General features: G+C 33.5%; 1 protein-coding gene across 1 annotated transcript in view; it reads right to left on the bottom strand.

The window, feature by feature from the left end:
- LOC132048789 ((-)-germacrene D synthase-like) overlaps positions 1–22,055 on the bottom strand; it is a 47,268-nt gene extending 25,213 nt beyond the window's left edge. The window contains 1 exon segment of the mRNA XM_059439472.1: positions 21,906–22,055. Coding sequence (XP_059295455.1) covers positions 21,906–22,055 — 150 coding nt within the window.
- Between the last annotated feature and the right edge of the window lie 841 nt (positions 22,056–22,896).

Genomic DNA, 22,896 nt, shown 5'->3' with positions numbered 1-22,896 from the left:
CGAACAATGCGGATGAAAGCGCTTGATAACAAATCCTGCCCGGCTCAAATGAAGGAAGCATTGAGGCATCCACGAGTAGAGTAGTGGGAAACCAAATGCAATAAAAATAACATATATATTTCCGGAGACTCAATGAGGTATATCGAATAACAAATCAAATCGATGAAATCGGACGAGTCATAGTAAGTGAATTTCGGATGTCATAATGGGTTACGGAGGCATAATCTTCCTAAGATCGTTTCCAAGATCCAAACGGTTTATAAGACTTAATGAAGCATTAAAACAATTTTTAAAAAATAGATGGAGGAGTAGTTAAAACGTTTCCTTTAAAGCCGCTCGAAAACAAGTCATAAGCACAAAAGGGTAAAATCGAAACTAGTGGGCCCACCTCGGGTCAACCGAGGTGGTGGACTCAAAACTATGTATATTAGACTTTATGGAGTCGCTTATGAAGGTTTTTAAGGTAATCGGATTTCACTTGCACAAATTCTAGGTGTTTGAACATTTTCCTACTATTTACAACTTAGCTAATTCAATTCTACTGAGGAAAATGGGACAATTCCGAACGTGGATTCCGAAGAGTAGAGTTGTCCCCGAGGTCCGAGCTCAAGCCTAGAGTACCTAAGACATGCCAAGAGAAGGAAAGCGGAGCTTTACATACCTTTCTTGCCCTTTACGCTGGCCAAAACTCCAATCCCGTTTCGTCAAAAATCTGCAATTGGTCACCTTTACCACGTTACTATTCATGAGGCTTGAAAATTCCAACTTTGGTTTAGTATTTGTCTACCGAAATTTCATGCAAAGATCTCCCCTATAAATATGACACCCCGAGAATTTAACTCGGCTAGAACAATCAACAACAACCCAACAACAACACCAACACAATAACGATCAACACAAATCACAATTTAGCACAATTAGTCTACTTTCCGACATAATGCAATAATCCTCATTTCGACTTCACACTTTTCATCCAATATCAACATTCTCATATCTAACTACTAATTCAAGGCCATTTAAATACACTTCGGACACATTTTTCATTATTCTACAAAAATATACAAAAGTTCCATTGAACCATAATCCATGCCGAACTTCTACAAATGCAACAAAGCTACCAAACTACATTGTTTTTCTTCCAAACTCGTTGACAACAACCACAATTCACATTTGAACCTTACTTCCATACTTACATAAAAATCATATAAAATTCACATAATTTCTCATAATTACATACAACCCATTCCAATGCTAATTCAAATCATTAAACCTTCCCTTGAGTCACAAAGGTCACGACGACGCAATTAGCAACTAAATAAAATCAAATCCACTTCTTCCTTCCTCCACATAGCTCACGGTCACACACACACACACACACAACACACAAAATCTTCATACTTTTCATTTGCTTCATAAGGCCATAGCAACATAATCAACATACTAACAAGTTTAACCATTTCCTCCATCCAACTATCCGCCACACATAAACACACATACCAATCACAATTTCATGATTCCATGCAATTCCACTTACTTTAACACACTACAACATAAACCAAACTTCATAACATAAGAAAAATGAATTGATTCTTACCTTTTCCAAAGAGTCCCCTTGCCAACTTAAGCCCTTCCTTGCCAAACTAATTACACCAAGTTGTAGAGGATCTTGAACTTAGTAAGAATTCAAGAAGAACAAGATTTTTGGATGAAGATTACAAGGCTAGAATTTTTTTTTTCCTCTTCTTTTTTTTTCTTTTTTCTCTTGGAGCCGAATGCTCCCTCTCTTTCTCTCTTTTTTTTTTTTTTTGCTCTTCTTTTGTTCATTCAAGTGGAGTGATGAATAATTCATCACTACTTATATATATACTAGTTATGTGAGGCCCGTGCTAAGCCCGGGCCCAAACTCAAGATATAAAAGTAGATATTTTAACTAAAGAAATATAATTTGTGTTAGTACAAGTGTACAACAACAACCATATACCCATTGTAGTCCCACAAGTGGGTAGTTATATGAAAGCAAAATTTTCATTCCACTCCTTTAATATTTTAACTTCCATTTTGATGAAATTATTTAATTCAAATCAAATTTGGAATCAATTTGACATTATAACTTATGTATCCTAATTTTCAAGTTATTTAGTTCTAAATAAATAATCTATACATAGTTAATGAACTTTTAAGACAAATACATAATTTAAGAAAAATGAAGCCACTTCTCTCTTAATCCCTTCCCCTCGAATTTCCGAATTATCTAGATTAATTGGGCTCAAAATGCGGATATTGAACACCAATCAGAAAATCAAAGAACGTGAAAAATAAGGTAGGAGGTTCGATAGCTTTTGAAAGGTAGACTTTAAAAACAAAAACAAAAAAAATTGACTTAAATAAATAAGATTAGGACCTAAAAGTAATTAATTAAAAAGTTTTAAAAAATTTGAAAATTATTGTGATGACTACAAAAGTCTCTGTTCGATAGCTTTTGAAAAGTAGACTTTAAAACAAAAAACAAAAAAATTGACTTAAATAAATAAGATTAGGACATAAAAGTAATTAATTAAAAAGTTTTTAAAAAATTGGGAAATTATTGTGAGGACTACAAAAGTCCTCACATTTGCTCCGGCCCAAACTCAAGATATAAAAGTAGATATTTTAACTAAAGAAATATAATTTGTGTTGAGCAAGTGTAACAACAACAACAACAACAACCATATACCATCAGTCCCACATGGGTAGTTATATAAAAGCAAAATTTTCATTCCACTCCTTTAATATTTTAACTTCCATTTTGATGAAATTATTTAATTCAAATCAAATTTGGAACCAAAATTTGACATTATAACTTATGTATCCTAATTTTAGAAGTTATTTAGTTCTAAATAAATAATATATATACTTTTAAGACAAATACATAATTTTTTGCCCCTCTTTCGAGGATTGGGGTTCATGAAAAAAAAATCTTTGGAGGAAGCTCCCCCCGAATAGGCGCGAGTGCGAATTATCTGAATTAATTGGGCTCAAATGCGGATATCAAGCACCAACTAAAAATCAAATATGAAATATATATATATAAATACTTTAAAAACAAAAATAAAAAAATTGACTTAAATAAATAAGATTAGGACCTAAAAGTAATTAATTAAAAAGTTTTAAAAAAATTGAAAATTATTGTGAGGACACATTCGATAGCTTTGAAAAGTAGACTTTAAAAACAAAAAAACAAAAAAATTGACTTAAATAAATAAGATTAGGACATAAAAGTAATTAATTAAAAAGTTTTTAAAAAATTGGGAAATTATTGTGAGGGACAAAACCTCACATTTGCTCTTATATATAATAGTAATATATATTTTCACATGCCTCTTTTTTTTTTTTTTTTTCTTTCTCTAGAATTTTCTTTTCTTTTCTTGATTTTTCTATCATGGTCAAAGAAGACCAATGTCTTCTTTTTGTACACTTTAGTCCCCAAAGTAATGTGGGCATATACTTATGCCACATGGCCAACATGAGAGTTTTCAAGAATTTTTTGAACATTGTAAAATTACCATTTTGCCCCTAGGCTTCCACAATATTACCATGAACCCCCTTGCAAATTTTCCTTTTACCCTTGGCCCTTTTTCCATATTTTTCATACTAATAACATTCATAAATAATATTCACCAACACTTGTTCACCAAAAAAATTTTGGAAATAGTTTTACCTTTAATCTCTCGCAATTATTCCGAACTATCCAAACGTGCGAAATACGGGCTATAACATAAAGTCCGACCACGACAACTGAATTGATTATCTTCATGTATAATGAAACTAGATTATATAGTGTGAACTTGTCGATATCGAATATATTCATAGTTTGTTTTTCTCCATGTATGGAGTAATGCTTTTGTAGTCTAGTTTGGATGAAATTAACCCACTGTTGATTAGTGATTATTTCATCTTTTTATCTCATGTGTTCACTTGATTTTTTGGGGAGTTATTGATTTATTACTCGCAAGAGATATTTGAATTTCTCCATTGTTTTGGTTCGTTGTTGGACATTCTTCGATTCAATGTTAGTTCTATTCGCAAGAAAGAATTAGTAATTTACCTCAAGAAGTGTCACATAGATATTCGAATGAAATCTATATTTGTATATTTATAGGGAATCATTGAACACTACCTTCATGTCTTTATACATCTTGTCCTTTCCTTTAATTTTTTTTTTTTTTTTTGGCTATAGACTAAAAGAAAATTAAGGTCACATAAACTAGAACATATAAAGTAATTAATTACAATTAACAATGTAGCAAAATTAATTCTTAACTATAAGCAGTAAAAAATTATAGAAGACTATAGGATCGATAGGAACCATCATGAGTGTGTCATAACAAAATTCAGTTGTAGTTGATACCTTCATCTCGATTCCTTCTTTCATAGAAGAGATAAGAGGTTCATATGGAGAATGTGGTCAGAAATGCATAATAAAGTCCGACCACGACAACTGAATTGATTATCTTCATGTATAATGAAACTAGATTATATAGTGTGAACTTGTCGATATCGAATATATTCATAGTTTGTTTTTCTCCATGTATGGAGTAATGCTTTTGTAGTCTAGTTTGGATGAAAATTAACCCACTGTTGATTAGTGATTATTTCACCTTTTTATCTCATGTGTTCACTTGATTTTTTGGGGAGTTATTGATTTATTACTCGCAAGAGATATTTGAATTTCTCCGTTGTTTTGGTTCGTTGTTGGACATTTTTCGATTCAATGTTAGTTCTATTCGCAAGAAAGAATTAGTAATTTACCTCGAGAAGTGTCACATAGATATTCGAATGAAATCTATATTTGTATATTTATAGGGAATCATTGAACACTACCTTCATGTCTTTATACAGCTTGTCCTTTCCTTTAATCTTTTTTTTTTTTTTTTGGCTGTAGACTAAAAGAAAATTAAGGTCACATAAACTAGAACATATAAAGTAATTAATTACAATTGACAATGTAGCAAAATTAATTCTTAACTATAAGCAGTAAAAAAATTATAAAAGACTATAGGATCGATATGAAACATCATGAGTTGTGTCATAACAAAATTCAGTTGTAGTTGCTACCTTCATCTCGATTCCTTCTTTCATAGAAGAGATAAGAGGTTCATATGGAGAATGTGGTCAGAAATGCATAATAAAGTCCGACCACGACAACTGAATTGATTATCTTCATGTATAATGAAACTAGATTATATAGTGTGAACTTGTCGATATCGAATATATTCATAGTTTGTTTTTCTCCATGTATGGAGTAATGCTTTTGTAGTCTAGTTTGGATGAAATTAACCCACTGTTGATTAGTGATTATTTCACCTTTTTATCTCATGTGTTCACTTGATTTTTTGGGGAGTTATTGATTTATTACTCGCAAGAGATATTTGAATTTCTTCATTGTTTTGTTCGTTGTTGGACATTCTTCGATTCAATGTTAGTTCTATTCGCAAGAAAGAATTAGCAATTTACCTCGAGAAGTGTCACATAGATATTCGAATGAAATCTATATTTGTATATTTATAGGGAATCATTGAACACTACCTTCATGTCTTTATACATCTTGTCCTTTCCTTTAATCTTTTTTTTTTTTTTTTTTTTTGGCTGTAGACTAAAAGAAAATTAAGGTCACATAAACTAGAACATACAAAATAATTAATTACAATTGACAATGTAGCAAAATTAATTCTTAACTATAAGCAGTAAAAAATTGTAAAAGACTATAGGATCGATAGGAAACATCATGAGTTGTGTCATAACAAAATTCAGTTGTAGTTGATACCTTCATCTCGATTCCTTCTTTCATAGAAGAGATAAGAGCTTCATATGAAGAATGTGGTCAGAAATGCATAATAAAGTCCGATCACGACAACTGAATTGATTATCTTCATGTATAATGAAACTAGATTATATAGTGTGAACTTGTCGATATCGAATATATTCATAGTTTGTTTCTCTCCATGTATGGAGTAATGCTTTTGTAGTCTAGTTTGGATGAAATTAACCCACTGTTGATTAGTGATTATTTAGCCTTTTTATCTCATGTGTTCACTTGATTTTTTGGGGAGTTATTGATTTATTACTCGCAAGAGATATTTGAATTTCTCCATTGTTTTGGTTCGTTGTTGGACATTCTTTGATTCAATGCTAGTTCTATTCGCAAGAAAGAATTAGTAATTTACCTCGAGAAGTGTCACATTGATATTCGAATGAAATCTATATTTGTATATTTATAGGGAATCATTGAATACTACCTTCATGTCTTCATACATCTTGTCCTTTCCTTTAATCTTTATTTTTTTTTGGCTATAGACTAAAAGAAAATTAAGGTCGCATAAACTAGAACATATAAAGTAATTAATTACAATTAACAATGTAGCAAAATTAATTCTTAACTATAAGCAGTAAAAAATTATAGAAGACTATAGGATCGATAGGAAACATCATGAGTTGTGTCATAACAAAATTCAGTTGTAGTTGATACCTTCATCTCGATTCCTTCTTTCATAGAAGAGATAAGAGGTTCATATGGAGAATGTGGTCAGAAATGCATAATAGAGTCCGACCACGACAACTGAATTGATTATCTTCATGTATAATGAAACTAGATTATATAGTGTGAACTTGTCGATATCGAATACGGAAAAGGGTCAAATATACCCCTGTACTATCGAAAAAGGGCTAAATATACTCTTCGTTATACTTTGGGTCTAAATATACCCTTAACGTTATACTTTAGGCACAAATATACCCCTCCACTGTTAAAGTTGACTAATGTGGGGCCTAATCCGACGTGGCATTAATATTTTAATAAAAATAATACCATGTGATATGCCACGTCACCAAAAAAAACTCAATTTTACCCCCACCCTCTTCTTTCATATCATCTTTCACCATTAGAACCACCGCTGCACCAGCATCATGCCCACCACTGATTTCTCCGATGCAAGAATATTCTTAACTACGAAAACGGAAAGCTTCAAGTCACAAAGCACTTGGTTAACACGAGAGAAACAAATCAACCACATCTTTATCAATTAGAAGGGGAAAAATGCAAAAATATCAAGTGAACGTAAAAGCTAGAGAAACTAAATAATTCCTATTGAAATCACCAAAGAAGTAAAATTGACAGCAATCAAAAGGGAATTTTTAAGAACAAGCAATAAATTCTACGATTTTTTTTTTAAATTCAAGAACTCTATACAAAGACTAATATGGAATTATGGATGAAATAATTAAGAGGATATATCTTGAAATACCAAATCACGTGGAAAAGAACAGATTTTGAAAATAAGAAACAGGAACATTGATGGTTCTAGCAAGACACCTATCATGATGATGACCAAAAAGAAGAAAAAGCAGAGGGAAATGGTGGAAAAAAGAAGAAATGTTGAAGAATATATTCAAATTTAACAACATCTATAATTTGGGTATTGAAGATTGAAGGATTTTAGAGATGGGTTTTGAATCTTTTCGTGAGAATTTTGGTTTGGAAATTGGATTTGGGGGTTTTAGGTTTTCAAAAGTTGAATCTTCCTATTGAAACCACCAAATAAAGTAAGGTGGTGGGCATAATGGTGGTGTGGCAGTGGTGCCTATGGTAAAGATGACATGGAAGGGAAGGGTGTGTAAAATTGGGTTTGTTTAGTGACGTGACATATCACATGGTATTATTTTCATTAAAATATTAATGCCACGTGGGATTAGGCCCCACATTAGTCAACTTTAACAGTGGAGGGGTATATTTGTGCCCAAAGTATAACGTTAGGGGTATATTTAGACTCAAAGTATAACGAAGGGTATATTTGACCCTTTTTCGATAGTACAGGGGTATATTTGGCCCTTTTCCGTATCGAATATATTCATAGTTTGTTTTTCTCCATGTATGGAGTAATGCTTTTGTAGTCTAGTTTGGATGAAATTAACCCACTGTTGATTAGTGATTATTTCACCTTTTTATTTCATGTGTTCACTTGATTTTTTGGGGAGTTATTGATTTATTACTCGCAAGAGATATTTGAATTTTTCCATTGTTTTAGTTCGTTGTTGGACATTCTTCGATTCAATGTTAGTTCTATTCGCAAGAAAGAATTAGTAATTTACCTCGAGAAGTGTCACATTGATATTCGAATGAAATCTATATTTGTATATTTATAGGGAATCATTGAACACTACCTTCATGTCTTTATACATCTTGTCCTTCCCTTTAATCTTTTTTTTTTTTTTTTTTGGCTATAGACTAAAAAGAAAATTAAGGTCACATAAACTAGAACATATAAAGTAATTAATTACAATTAACAATGTCGCAAAATTAATTCTTAACTATAAGCAAGAAAAAAATTATAGAAGACTATAGGATCGATAGGAAACATCATGAGTTGTGTCATAACAAAATTCGATTGTAGTTGATACCTTCATCCGGATTCCTTCTTTCATAGAAGAGATAAGAGGTTCATATGGAGAATGTGGTCGAAATGCATAATAAAGTCCGACCACGACAACCGAATTGATTATCTTCATGTATATAATGAAACTAGATTATATAGTATGAACTTGTCGATATCGAATATATTCATAGTTTGTTTTTCTCCATGTATGGAGTAATGCTTTTGTAGTCTAGTTTGGATGAAATTAACCACCGTTGATTAGTGATTATTTCACCTTTTTATCTCATGTGTTCACTTGATTTTTTGGGGAGTTATTGATTTATTACTCGCAAGAGATATTTGAATTTCTCCATTGTTTTGGTTCGTTGTTGGATATTCTTCGATTCAATGTTAGTTCTATTCGCAAGAAAGAATTAGTAATTTACCTCGAGAAGTATCACATAGATATTCGAATGAAATCTATATTTGTATATTTATAGGGAATCATTGAACACTACCTTCATGTCTTTATACATCTTGTCCTTTCCTTTAATTATCTCAAGGAAGTATAATTATTAGAAATGTTACAAGAATTGAATCTATTCACAAGAAATGATTATACTTTTGGTGAAAGTTAATCAACATCGCTAATTATTCAATAGGTGAATTCTTGATTCGACTCATTCATTCTCCTTGAATTATATTCGTCTTCTTGAAGTGCGTCATTACTTCTTATTTAGATATTTTATTTATTTAATAATCAAACTTCCACAAACTATAGGAATTCTCAAATAGTAATTAATCATTCTCCACTAGCATAAAATTATCCTAATCCTCATCGGTTTTAGAATCTTTTATACTATATTTGACAAGCACGAGCTTCAATTTTATAATTGCTTTTGCGCTCATCAAATTTTGGCACCGTTATCGGGGATTTGGAAACAATTATATGTTATTTGTGATTATACTACTTTGAGAGCAACTACTATTTTTAGTTCCTATGTCGTGTCTCTTCCTCTTTTCTCTCTCTGCACCAAAACCTCTACCGTCAATCACTATTCCTTCATTCTTTGACTCCTATAAGTATATTTATATTGTATGTTCGAGTCGTTTAGCACATTCCCTCTGAGTGGTATAGGTGGTAGTGGGGCGACCACGAGAGAGAAAGACAAAGGGAAGAGAAGATGGTGGTGGAGGTGATGATGACAATGGCGGCGGGGAGAGACAAGGAGGAAAAAGGGTAATTGGTGGTAGAGGTAGTGGTGGGAAGAGAGAAACCTCAAAAATAGGAGGAAGAGTCAAATTTGCCCTTGAATTATGAGAATTTTACGAAATGTCCAAATTTATCATTTATAATCCTTAATTGTGTGACAAGTGGCATCACCGGGTTCTAGCTTCCATCCTATAAAAATAAGGGTAAATTTGATCCATTTTGCGTAGTTCAAGGCAAATTTGATGTTACACCTCAAAAATTTTCGCGTCGTTTGCGTCGTAAGTAAACTAACATAAGATTGGAGAGGTCATGGAACCCTTATAAGGTTAAGGAATACTTTTAATAAGTGCTAAGCAAGGGTCTAAAGGTTTCGGGATCAAGCGAATTGGAGGAATTAAGTTTGGCAAAATTTTGGGAAAACTTGGCAGAATTTTGGACAGAAATTTTGGTCCAACTTGAGAGAGGCATATCTCCTAGAATATGAGGAGTTATGGAATCCATAACCTATGTAAATTGAAGTTCAGAGAGTCTTCTTTCCAATGCAACTGACAAATCGCAAATACGAGATGTACAGTAAAATATATGGCCTGTACAAAATTGTACGATTTCTCTTGTAATTCGACGGTTGTACATTGATGAACCGTCAACATCTTGACGGTCCGTCGATGCAGCTGTTAAATTGAGGCGGTGGAGAATTGTTTTTTTGCTATAAATAAGGGGACACGACTTGAGGCTCATTATTCACCAAAAACCAGATTCTTCTAGACCCTATGGGCTCTCTCAAACTCTTCCTAACCTTCTCCAACCAAATTAAGTGAAGCTTAATCCTAAGAATCATAAGATTAGTGGAGGGATCCTAGTATTAGTACTGCTAGAGGACTTGGTTACTTGCTTGGTCTTGAAGCGAAGGTGTGGACTGGATTCTCTGGGCATACAAGGTATGTTTATAATCTTAACTTTGATATTAAGTTGTTTATGGAAGAATTTCACGGTTTAAAGTGAAGGAAATCTTGGTATAAAGGTTGCAAGTTGACTTATCGATGTTATTGGAGAGGGACTGAATTTAAAGGAAGTTTTTGGATAGATTTGCACTTGTTTACCTTGTAATATATTGATTATGTTATTGTTGGTGTTGTTGTTGATGTTGGGAGCTGTTTTGGAATTGGTTCGGAGTAAGAATTGTAGGGGAAATGTTGCCCAAATTTCGTTAGATTTCCTACTCGTTTAAAATGAATTATAAGAGGTGATTATGGTTTGATTATGGTGTATGTTGTCTTGATTGTAGAGTTACAAGCCCGGGAAGTAGACGTTGGACATTTAGATAGACCCCAAGGTATGTTAAGGCTAATCCTTTCTTTCTTAAGGCATGATTCCTTTGTCGTGAACCTACACATGATGTCCATAACATCCTTATTCTCAAAAATGCTAGAAGCTCATGATTCTCAAGGTTCTTATAATATTGTTGATAAGTGCTCTTCATGATGATGATGATGATTCCATTTCTAAAGATACCCAAGCTTATAGTTCTTGATATTCTCATGATATTATTGAGCTTGTTGCATGATTATTGATTTTATTCATTGTTGTTGATCTCATCTTATGATAATTGTTCCTCCAAGGTGAGATATAGCGATGATAATGATTTCATAATGACACATCGGAGGCCACCGACCTTACATCACTTCGATAGATTTATAGCTTTTATTTGGGCTCTCATGCATGCTTTATATATATGTATGTATGTATTTTCTCACACCGCGCCGCGCTATAGTCGGCCGGGCAGACACGTAGATGTGCACACCACTGCAGTAGGCAGGTTATGATGATACCCCGGACGCGGGATGATATGATTTATGGATCGGGCTGCACGTTCCGCAGCACTAACACTTATATTATATATGTATAAAAATGTTTTTTTTTAAAGGCTAAGCATGCATGACATCCGTCTTAAGAGGCATTCATATGTACAGGTTATTTCTCTTATCTCATGTTACTTTCCATATCTTTTATTATGTTGTCACTCATGCCTTTCATACTCGGTACATTATTCGTACTGACGTCCTTTTGCTTGTGGACGCTGCGTTCATGCCCGCAGGTAGACAAGGAGACGATTCAGACTCATAGGCTGCCATCTCAGCATTGGTACAGGAGCACTCCACTTGTTCCGGAGTCGCAGTCCAGTTGGTATGGTTCTTTTATGTACAAATGGGTATGGCGGGGTCCTGTCCCGTCCTTATTATGTTATGCATTCCAGTAGAGGCTCGTAGACAGATATGTACGGCTAGATGTTCTATGACCTTCTTGGTCCCTCTTGTATTGTATCATTGTTTTGGTAGCCTTGTCGGCTCGAGTACTTGAGACTTGACTTGATGACGTATATATATATATATATATATATATATATATATATATATATATATATATATATATATATATATATATATATATATCTTTCGGCCCTTATAGCTGATGATATTTATGAGTTAGCAAGATGGCCTACTGAGGTATGATTATACGATGAGGTGCATGTATGTTTTGTGGTGCTCGGTAGGCTAGCTTCGGGCGCCCGTCATGGCCCTCCGATTGGGTCGTGACATTTGACCTCAATTAGTAACGACGAAGGTATATTTGGCCCCAGCTATTAACGAATGGCAAAGTTGTTCCATTTCCGTAGTCCAAGGACAAATTTGAACCCAATTAGTAACGACGATGGCATATTTGACCCCCACTATTAAACGATGACAAAGTTGTTCCATTTCGCATAATTCAAGTGTAATTTGACCTTTTACCCTTAAAAGAAATTAAAAAAACCAAAAAAATGAAAAGAAAATCGAAAAAACCAATTTATATTGTTTTGATTGGTTTATTAACAAATCAATATAGTTGATTTGATATTTTTTAAAGAAAAAATCGATTTATATTGAGCCAAATATACCGCAATTTTAGATTATTTTTTTCTATAGATTTTATCATTTTCACTATAAAAAAATGTAAATAACCTCATCGAATTGTAGGAGTATTAAATTTCAGGGGTTTAACTAAATACCGTAATGCAATTTAGTTTGCAACTTTATCTCCAATTTTACTCGCGCTATCCCGTTTCCCTCTCATTTTTTGGGTGAAACTTTTCCCTCTCATTCTCAGTAAAAATAAAATAAAAAATCCAGCCAATTGTAAGTCTGTAACTTCTAATTTCAAGCTCTGCTTCTCTCTTTATTGTTCAACTCCCCTGAAAATCCGTCCCTCCACTCACTCCCACACCTCATTTACTTTATCCATTATGCTTCCACAATCCAAATCCTCTCTATTTTTTGAAGTGGAAGAAAACTCACGCAGTGAGATATACGAGCAGTGAGAGTCCCCCTCGTGGTTACGATCAACAAATCCTCTGTCATAAGAGAAGTACTACTTTATCTTCTTCACTTTATTACTCTGATCCAATGACACATTTTTTTTTTTTTTTGAAAGTTCAATAGATCTATGGTCGGAAAGCTTCACATAAGAGCAACACATTCTGACGATAATCTCAAGGCAGAATTCTTCGGAGGAGCCAATCTTTCCAAGCCCGGTATATTTTCTTTTTTCTTTTGGAATGATTTTTGTGAATAAGAATTTTATGCATCCTAGAAAAAACATGGCCTAGAATATTAGCAATGCTTACTGCTTGGTTCACCAACTTTTGAACTATTAACGCAGTACCTTGATTGGTAGGCTTGATATTCATGCAATGGTAGGAAAATAGGTTCTGGTTAGGAGCTCTTGGCTTCTGCCATTGTGTTTTTCAATCATCATTTTCCATGTTAGTTTTAGTTGAATTATATATTTTATGACGTCTTTCTAGATTATTTGATCATATATAGCACCTTTAAGATTTTAGACACTTCAAATGATTTATGAATATCTCCTACCATTCGACCTCTTATTTGTTCTTGGTTTAATGGTTTAGCTAAGTACTTTATCAGGCTTACCTGAGACTAATGACATGGAATTGGAAGAGTAATTAACTCGTGTTTGACCTTGAAACAGAGGCATATATTTATCAAAGATACGCTGGTGCATCCTCTTCTATAACATCTTGATTATAAGAGCGTGACTTCAAAGTTCATGATGGAGCCCGATGAACAGCGTTTTCAGAAAGTGAAGCGAGAGACAAGACATGAGATTGAGCAACAAATTGAACAGATACTTCAAGTTCGTCTATCAACTCTTGTAGACAGTTTACGGGTGCCACTAGATTAGACATCACACTATCAAGACACGCCGGAGGTAGTAATATAGGTCACTATGATGAACCACTTGTATGACATTACTAAGATGTTATATTTTGTATGTAAGACAACTTTTGAACAGTTCTGTATGACCACAAAGATGAGTAATATTATGTAAGATAAGTTTTGATCTTCTTCGCATGACGTTACAATAGATGTTACTACTCATTTCATATACCTTAAGTGTTCTTTTAGATATTTCCAGGTAATAAATTGGTGTAACTATTTTATTTAAATTACTAGCGGAGTAATAACATAATTTGACCATTTAAATCTCCAATTAATTAATAATGGTATTTAAGAAATGAATGGTCATACTTACCAACAGAAAATTCTGTTACAAATATTTTGTTAGTATAGTTGGTAACGGAATACCAATGACATTTTTTTCGTTACTACATTTACCAACCGATTACAAATGGAATTTGAATACATAAAGAACCAAATTTACTAACTTGTTTTCAATCTGTTACTAAAGTTACTAATGGAAAACCAACCAAATTTTAGTTAGCAAATTTACCAACGGAAATCTTAGAGTCAAGACTCAAAAATTACCAACATTTTTTTTTTGCTTTACCAACCGATTTTCCGTTGGTAATGTTACCAACGGTATCAAATTGGTTGGCAAAATTTACCATCGAGCCTTTAGCAACGGATCAATATCCGTTAGCAATTCGTTGGTAATTCAAATTGCCAACTGATTTTATCAGTTTACCAACAAAAATTGTTGTTGGTAATTGGGGTTTTTTTTGTAGTATAGTGTAATCTTTTACTATAGTCACAACTAGTAACACTACTAGAAAAAGCGTTTTTTCCCACTGACATTTAGTGAGAAATTAATGTTATAAAATAAGATTTTTCCACTTCATTCCACTGAACTATCTCACTGGGAAAATGCATGGTGGGAAACAGGTTCCCATTGAAACAGTGAGAAACTTTATAAATTTTCTGTGTGAAAACATTACTACTTAGGTTTTTTCTACCGACATTTAGTGGGAAATAGCCATTGAAGATTTTTCAGTGGAAAATCAGTGGGAAAATATTGATTTTTTAGTAATGTAAAGAGTGAAAATAATATATTCATGTGGACAAGTGGTAATGGAGTAAGATTGTAGCCTGTAGGTAGTCAACAAAAATTTTACACCTCCAAAGCTTGCTATTATGTCACTTATTTGGGCAGAAAAAAAAGATAATGGTAAAAAAAACACACATGAACTATCACTTTTTCGCGAGTTTCATACCTCAATTATCAATTGTTTCCTTTTCCTACCCGTGCTATTATCATCTATGTATTAAAACACAACTAGTTGATAGTTCAGATAGAAAAAAGAAACAACTGATAGTTGACCTAATCAGCTTCTGTGGTTATAAGTAATTTATAATGTATTATTAGATTTTTAACATCGGACCACTCCATACAATTTTATAAGCACATTTTTCATGCTTTTGAATAACATTCATGCATTACGAATATAACTTTCCATGTCACTTCCACTATCTTTAAGAAATAAAAAGGCAGAGAAGAAACAAAATGTGTGTGATTTAATTTTAAGACTAAAAGATGTGGCAGTTAGGCATAAGGATTTAAAAGCTGCAGCTCCAAGAGCATGAGGATTAAACTCTAGTTATTTATAAACTAGTGAATAATTTCGCGTTTCGTGCGGCAAAAAAGAACTAAATTATCTTTTTCTAATATATGAATGTTAAAAATTTAACCTTCAAATTCCAAAGTTTTAGTCTATGTTATTATCAATATTTAACTTTATATTTTTCTTCAATTTTTCATCACTTAACGGTCGCTAGTCTTTTACAATTTAAAGAAAGTTGATCTTTCTATGTTCGAATGAGTAATAAATTTGAACATGTTGTTGTATAATTAGTATATATGTATGTATGTGTGTGTATATATATATAGATAAATATTACATGAGGGTGTATGTTATTTTTGAAAGTATAAATCATGAGGAATTATATATCTTTTGCGATCATATTACGCGCCACATCGCATAAAGAGTATGTATTCATTCTCCTAGCCTTAAGAGTAGGGCTGTACAGGGCAAACCGATAAACCGCACCAAACCGACAAACCGAACCAAACCAGAAAAAAAACCCGACTAGTGGTTTGGTTCGGTTTGGTTTGGTGTTCGGAAAAAAACCCGACCATTATAGGGTTGGTTTGGTTTTAACTAAAAAAAGTCAACTAGAACCCAAACCAACCCGATTATAGATATACTACTTTTAAATTATGTTATACATAAAAATATTTATTAAAATGTAATTTATAAATATTTTCTTAATTTTTTTTATAATTTTTGTTTTCTTTCTTACATTTAGATTTGGACTTAAAGAAGCCCATCTAAATAATATACAAAAAAAAAGCCCATTAAGTAAATGAACACGGGCAATTCGCAGAATTGCCCTTCTTTTGGGGTGGTCTTTAAATTTTGCCCCTCATATTTGAAATCTTTAAAATTTGCCCTTCGGCCAACACCCATAGGTTCCGGTTCGAACCCACGCGTAGTCAAAATTTTAAAAAAAAATTCGCAAGGCAAGTTTAAATTTCGCTATGCGGACCGGCATATTTTTTGTTAAGGAATTATCAAAGTTATGCGGACCGGCATACTTATGCCTTGTAATGGGCGGACTTGGCATAAGTATGCGGTCCGGCATAACTTTGATAATTCCTTCACAAAGTTATCTTGGTCCATATAAAAGTTTGCCCGTTAAATATGCCCCCACCCGCGTATAACTTTGATCATAACTTTGTGAGGAACACAATCTTGCTTTGCTTGGTTAGTCACCATGTATCTTTCTGTCTCGTTGAATGTTATAATCTTTCATACCTTTGCTCCCGGGTTTTTCATCAAAGGGTAGAACATATTGCCTTTGTGATCCGTAGGTAATCTGGTTTGATGTTTTTCAATGAGAAGTCAATGCAACATCTCCTTTGATGGAATTTATGGGATTGATTCACCTTCGATATCTTTGTTATAGAAAGGTTCATCTGCTTTGAACGACATTGAGATGGACAACCTCTTGATGTGTAAGTGAAACCGTGACTTTGGACCAACTTGGAAACCCCTTTATAATTACCAAAGTTATCACAGGACCCGTACTTTTGTTAAGGAATTACAAATTTTATCGGACCCGCATACTCATGCCTTATGGGCGGACTTGGCATAAGTATGCGAATTCGGCATAACTTTGATAATTCCTTCACAAAGTTATCGGGGTCGACATAAAAGTTTGCCTTTAAAAGTATGCCCCCGTGGCGTAAACTTGTTAAGGATTTACTAAACTTATGCCGATGGGGGCATACTTATGCCTTATGGGTAAACTTTGCCTTGAAGCATATATATGTATTTTTTCAAGCATATAAACCAAAGTTACATGGAAAAGTATTATCTTGCAACCAAATGTCCATCGAGATACAAATTCACACTTTGTGTCAATACAAAGTAGTTAGCAATTGTTGATAGACTTCGAAATTTGGCATTCAAGTGCCACCGATTGCATCTTCGTAGTGCGGACCCGAGAAACATTTTCCCGTCTTTATTTTGAATGCTCCATCACAAAGGTTTCGTGGTACTGATTGTTGGTATGGCGGTACACTAGAAGAATAGGGGGTGGCAAAATGAAATCAAATGGATCTCGCACATTGCTAGACACAAATCGAAGTACTTGCTCCGTTACTTCTTTTGCATTTTTGGTATGCTAGTGGCATTGGTTTGGAGAGAAAGGAACTACTCGAGATTTCAAAATCTTCGGTTTCTTCACGATAGACTTTGCGAGAGAGATTGCACAACATATTCACATCAATGGCGGGAACAACTTCAAATGGCAGAGAGCTCTTCTTGCTATGAATTGCTATCCCTAGCTAAGTGTAGTTGATTGAAGCCTACATTTTTTTTTAATGTAATAGTTGCTCTAGTTTGACTTATACAAGTTAGTGAGTAGGAATTTTACCATGTACGAGTTGAAGGTCGGCTTTAACTTTGTCTTTTGTAAAAGTTTTTGGATGGAATAAAATAGACTTTCAACCAAAAAAAAAAGTTTGCCTTATAAGGCAAAGTTTAAATTTTGTATGCCCCTCCGTGAGACTTTTAGTTATGTTTAACTAAAAGTACGCGGGCTTTTACTTTGTCTTGAGGCGGAGACTTTTAGTTATGCGGATCAAACATAACTTTAACTTTTCTTAAAGATTATCTTGGATCGGCATACACTCCCCGGTCTGCTTCTTGCGAAATTATTTTTTTATTTTATGCCTGAGCGGGGGTTCGAACCCAGAACTTCATGTATTCGCTCATCTTTCCAAGCAAAGGGTAAAATTTAAAGGCTTACTAGCAAAAGGACATTGGAGGTTGACTACAGATTTAGTGCTCAATTTAGATCTTTTCTTGTTTGCCTTAGTATCTTTTCTAGATTCAGTTTTCTTCACTGAATTACACTTCATTATTAGGCAATGCACATGCTTCCTTTCTGATCTCTTCAATTGTCAAATTTTACAGATTGGAGGAGTGATTTGGATTTTTGCCCAATCTTCAAGATGCAGTGATTTGGATTTTTGCCCAATCTTCAAGCTGCAGTGATTCCTTTCAGTTGCTGTAGTATATTGCACTGATTTGGATTTTTGTTTTTGCTACATCTGACATTTTACGGCCATTTGACATTTTAGTTATATTATGAAGTTAAAACTTCAAACAGTGTTTTGCCTCCATCTTATATGTTGATATTTTGTACTAGAACTCTTTAAAAGCTTGTTCGTGCTTTTCATTAGATACTATGAAAAATTCGAGAACCCGAAAAAACCCGAAAAACCCGAGAAAAATTGATATCGAAAAACCCGACTTTTATTGGTTTGGTTTGGTTTGGTTTGTAAAAAATCCGAACCAACCCGGTCCATGTACACCCCTACTTAAGAGTATGAGAGGAAAAAAGTACAAAAGAACTACAGCATTTTGTTCATTAATGCGTTTTTCATATTTTTCATGTTTTTTTTTGTTCTCGATTTCTTTCTTGATTTTTGCGCTTCCTTCCTTCCCTCCCATCTTTCCCTACCCGTGACTAACTTTTGTCATAACTTTTGTCTTTCCCTTTCTTTTACGTTCTCTTTGATTTTATTTTTAGTTTTTGCTTTTTTCCTTTCTTACTCTTATTTTCCACACACAAAAAAAAGTGAATTTTACTTTTACTTTCTATTTTAAATTATAATAGTTTAATTTATATAGTTTAATATGTCAATTTTATTTCAAATGATTTAAAGATCTTTTGTCCAATTAGGTGATTTGACCCTCATACTCCGAATCATATTATACAAAATAGAACCGAAGGAAAATTATGTGTATCGCTCTCGAAAAATAAAATAGAAATGTCCAATTGTAAATTCAATTCTCGTTGAACCTCTTATAAAAACAACTCTTCTAAAATCAAATTTAAACTAATAAAAAAAACTCAAATAGAGACAGTACTTGTAATTATTAGCTAAGCGACAAACGTCATAGCCAAAGATTTTAGCGTAAAAAGCAACAAATGTGGCCACGTCTTTGACATATACCAGTGTATAAGTATAATGCTAGTCCACAAAGTTTCCGCCCAGTGATTTCATCCAGCTGTTCAGCCATCCTTTCCTCAAGAAATGCCGGCTCTCCACTACAAATTGTGGATTGAAAAGTTGCACTCCGATCTGATTCACTTCCAAACTGTTCAAATTCTCAAAGCTACAAAGCCTTATAATCTTCTGCAACCTCTCCATTTCTTCTTCTAAGAAAAATGGCTTATCTTCAGTAGTTTAATACACATTTAATCCACATTAACCATAGGGGAAGGGGAAAGAATCAGCGGTTGCACTCTTCTTTAGTATTATTAGAATTTAGTGTCGCTTAAAGAGCGTAATAAAGAGAGGTAATTAAAAAGGTTGGAGGAATTATTAGGCTAATTTTAATTGAAAATAAGGGTAAAGTGGCAAAAAATTGAGAAAAAAGATAAATATGAATTCTTGCGTAGAGGTGCCACATCACCTTATTTATACCTAATTTTATATTTTATATTATATATAGATATAGATTAAAAAGAAATTAAGCAAAAGTGACATGGAAGTAAACAAAAGTGACACTTATTAATTGAAAAAAGCTGTTTAGGCTACCTGAATTGACAACTATAGACCTAAGGGGCGATGGTGCACCTACTTACAAATGAATGAAAGTGCTCACTTGAGGTTGGGTTTTCTCATAGCATTAGTAATGCTATACATGGTTTAGGGAGGGGAGGATGGGTGCATGTGTGAATCCACTCCCTCCATGTGCGTATGGCCCTCTAATCGTACAAGGGGTGGGAAATAGGTGATTTGAGTTAAGATGGAGTGCGCCAATAAATGGATTATTGCACAATCCTGCTCAAAACTTGAGCTGAGATGTGTTGGGTTAAAATGGCTAAGAAATGAGTTATATCTCAATTCATCCAACTTGACCCAATTTTTACTTTATTTAAAAAAATATAAATAAACATGCTCAACAAAAATATCCACAAAAAAGTCTTCGTACATATTACCTATTACTAGTTTTGGATCCCCGTGTCTATCTCGTTTTGACATGTACAAATTTTATAAAATTCACAGACTTTAGTTGTAATTTTTTCAATCAACATTGTCACTACAAAAAGGACAGGATTTAGCGATGAATGGATTATGTCGCTAAATAACGTATTTTCCGTCTTTAAAGCTATTTACCTACAGATTTTTGTCCGTTGCTAACCTTTTGGCGACGGAAATTGAATCTATCGCAACACTTGCAATGGATTAGAGGCGGATTTTACTCATTGCAAATTTAGCAATAGAAAGATTCGTTGCTACTTTCATCAATTTTGTCACTGAATTTGTAATTCATTTCACTGTTAGAGAAATTTATTCCAACGTGAATCCATCCAAAATGTTTTTAGAGACATTTTGACATTTCTTTTGCTGGCAAAAATGTCGCAAATCCATCGCAATTTTTTAAAATGATTTTATTTAATATATTAAATACACCATGTTCAGGTGTAGTCAAGAAACTTATTAGATACACTTAGAAATAACGGAAATTCATATGAAATGGCAACCTACAAGGTCCAAAATAGATAACTAAATGCATATAATTGTATATTTAAGTTTAAAACATCTCTAACACCAACAAGAAGGTAAGAAAAAAATTAAGCAATGCGAGGCTAGAGAGTGAAGGTCGTCATAAAAATTATGCATGAACTACATCAATATTAGCGGTAACAAGAGTCAGAATTATACTAGCATTTTGCTTGAGATCTAAGACTATTCTTCTTCTGTTCTTTTTCCCTCTGTGGCTTAACAATATGCTTGATATTATGGGAATACAAATACAGAAGAATTCATGTTCTTCTACAGAAAAGAAAAATGGTGATCGAAGTAAAGAAAGAAAGAACGAAGAAGAAGATGGAAGAAAGAAAGAACGAAGAAGAAGATGGTTTAGACAAAATGATTGAGGCTTCATCGAAGTCTAGGTACACAAAGTATTTGTCCCTCGTCTACATGGAAAAATCATAGCCTCTGATAAAAAATGATGGGATTAAATCTCGGCCGTACGTTTAAGGCTAGCTGGAGATAAAGGAAAGAGCTGAGATGCTTCCTTCACATGCCTGTCACGTGAGGGAATCAAAATTAGTTACATAGTGTACAAATCATAGAATGACAAGTGTATAGGCAGATTTTCTTTTATTATTTATTTATTGCACAAAATACATGTATATATGGAAGGTGATAAAATCAATACAAGCATAAGAAAATTTCACAAAAATATCTTCGTTTTCTTTCATGATATCAGAGCAGTAGCTCGATCCAATTTTTTGGTAATCAAATCAACCTTTTACATCATCAAATTCCTAATCTTATCATCAATCACAATACAAAATGAGTACAAACAATACAACCACTGAAAGCACTGTAGCTACTACATAGAATGCTACTAAATTTGATCACTCTCATCCCTACTAGCTCAATTCTTCAGATTCACCTGGAATAAATCTTATCAATACCATTTTTGATGGAAAAGGATTTCCAGGGTGGAGAAGATCTGTTTTAATTGCTTTGTCAGCCAAGAAGAAACTTGATTTCATCAATGGAGGTTGTAAACCACGTATCTGAATCATGTAGACTATGAACAATGGGCCTGTTGCAATGACCATGTCATTGCATGGTTGATAAAATCTTTAACAAAGGACATTGAGATAGTGTGATGTACTCTAAAACAGCCAAAAAACTATGGGATAGTTTACAAAGCAGATTTGGAAAAACTAATGGTGCAAAGTTGTATCATCTTCAAAAGGAACTTTCAGGATTAATCCAAGCAAACAGTGATGTAGCAGGTTACTTCACTAAATTAAAAAGACTGCGGGATGAATTGGACTCAATCAACCCAATAATATGTTGCACGTGTGTGTGTACTTGTGAAGGGTAAAACAAAGCTAATCAAATCATTAGAGGATCAAAGACTTATACAGTTTCTTATGGGACCAAATGATGTGTATGTACAGGCAAGGGGAAACATATTGATGATGAACCCCTTGCCTAGCATGGACACTGCTTATTCTCTATTGCTACAAGATGAAAATCATAGAGAAGTGTATGTGAATGCCAACTACACAAATGATTCTGGATCTGGATCCTTCATGGTAACATCATAAGGAAAATCATACCAAAGAAATGGAAAACAAGGAATGAGAGGACATGGTCAAACACAACAAAAGTTTATTATCAATACACAGAGACCAGTTAAAGGGTTTCAAAGGAACAAACTAAGAAAATCAAAGTATAATCCAAATGTGAGCTGTAAATATTATGGAAAAACAGGATATGTCCAGGATGATTATCACAGACTCCATAGGTATCCAACTGATTTTCAGTTTACAAAGTCTAAGGAGTATCAAGGAAAGGCAAATGGGGTGATTGCTGAAGAAGAGGTAGAAACTCCACTCACTACACATAGGGATGCAACAAGCAGTAGCTGCAGTCAAGGCATGAGTAGGG

Source organism: Lycium ferocissimum, chromosome 3 (genome assembly GCF_029784015.1).
Source record: "Lycium ferocissimum isolate CSIRO_LF1 chromosome 3, AGI_CSIRO_Lferr_CH_V1, whole genome shotgun sequence".
Lineage (NCBI taxonomy): Eukaryota > Viridiplantae > Streptophyta > Magnoliopsida > Solanales > Solanaceae > Lycium > Lycium ferocissimum.
This window is presented reverse-complemented; position numbering and strand designations above follow the sequence as displayed.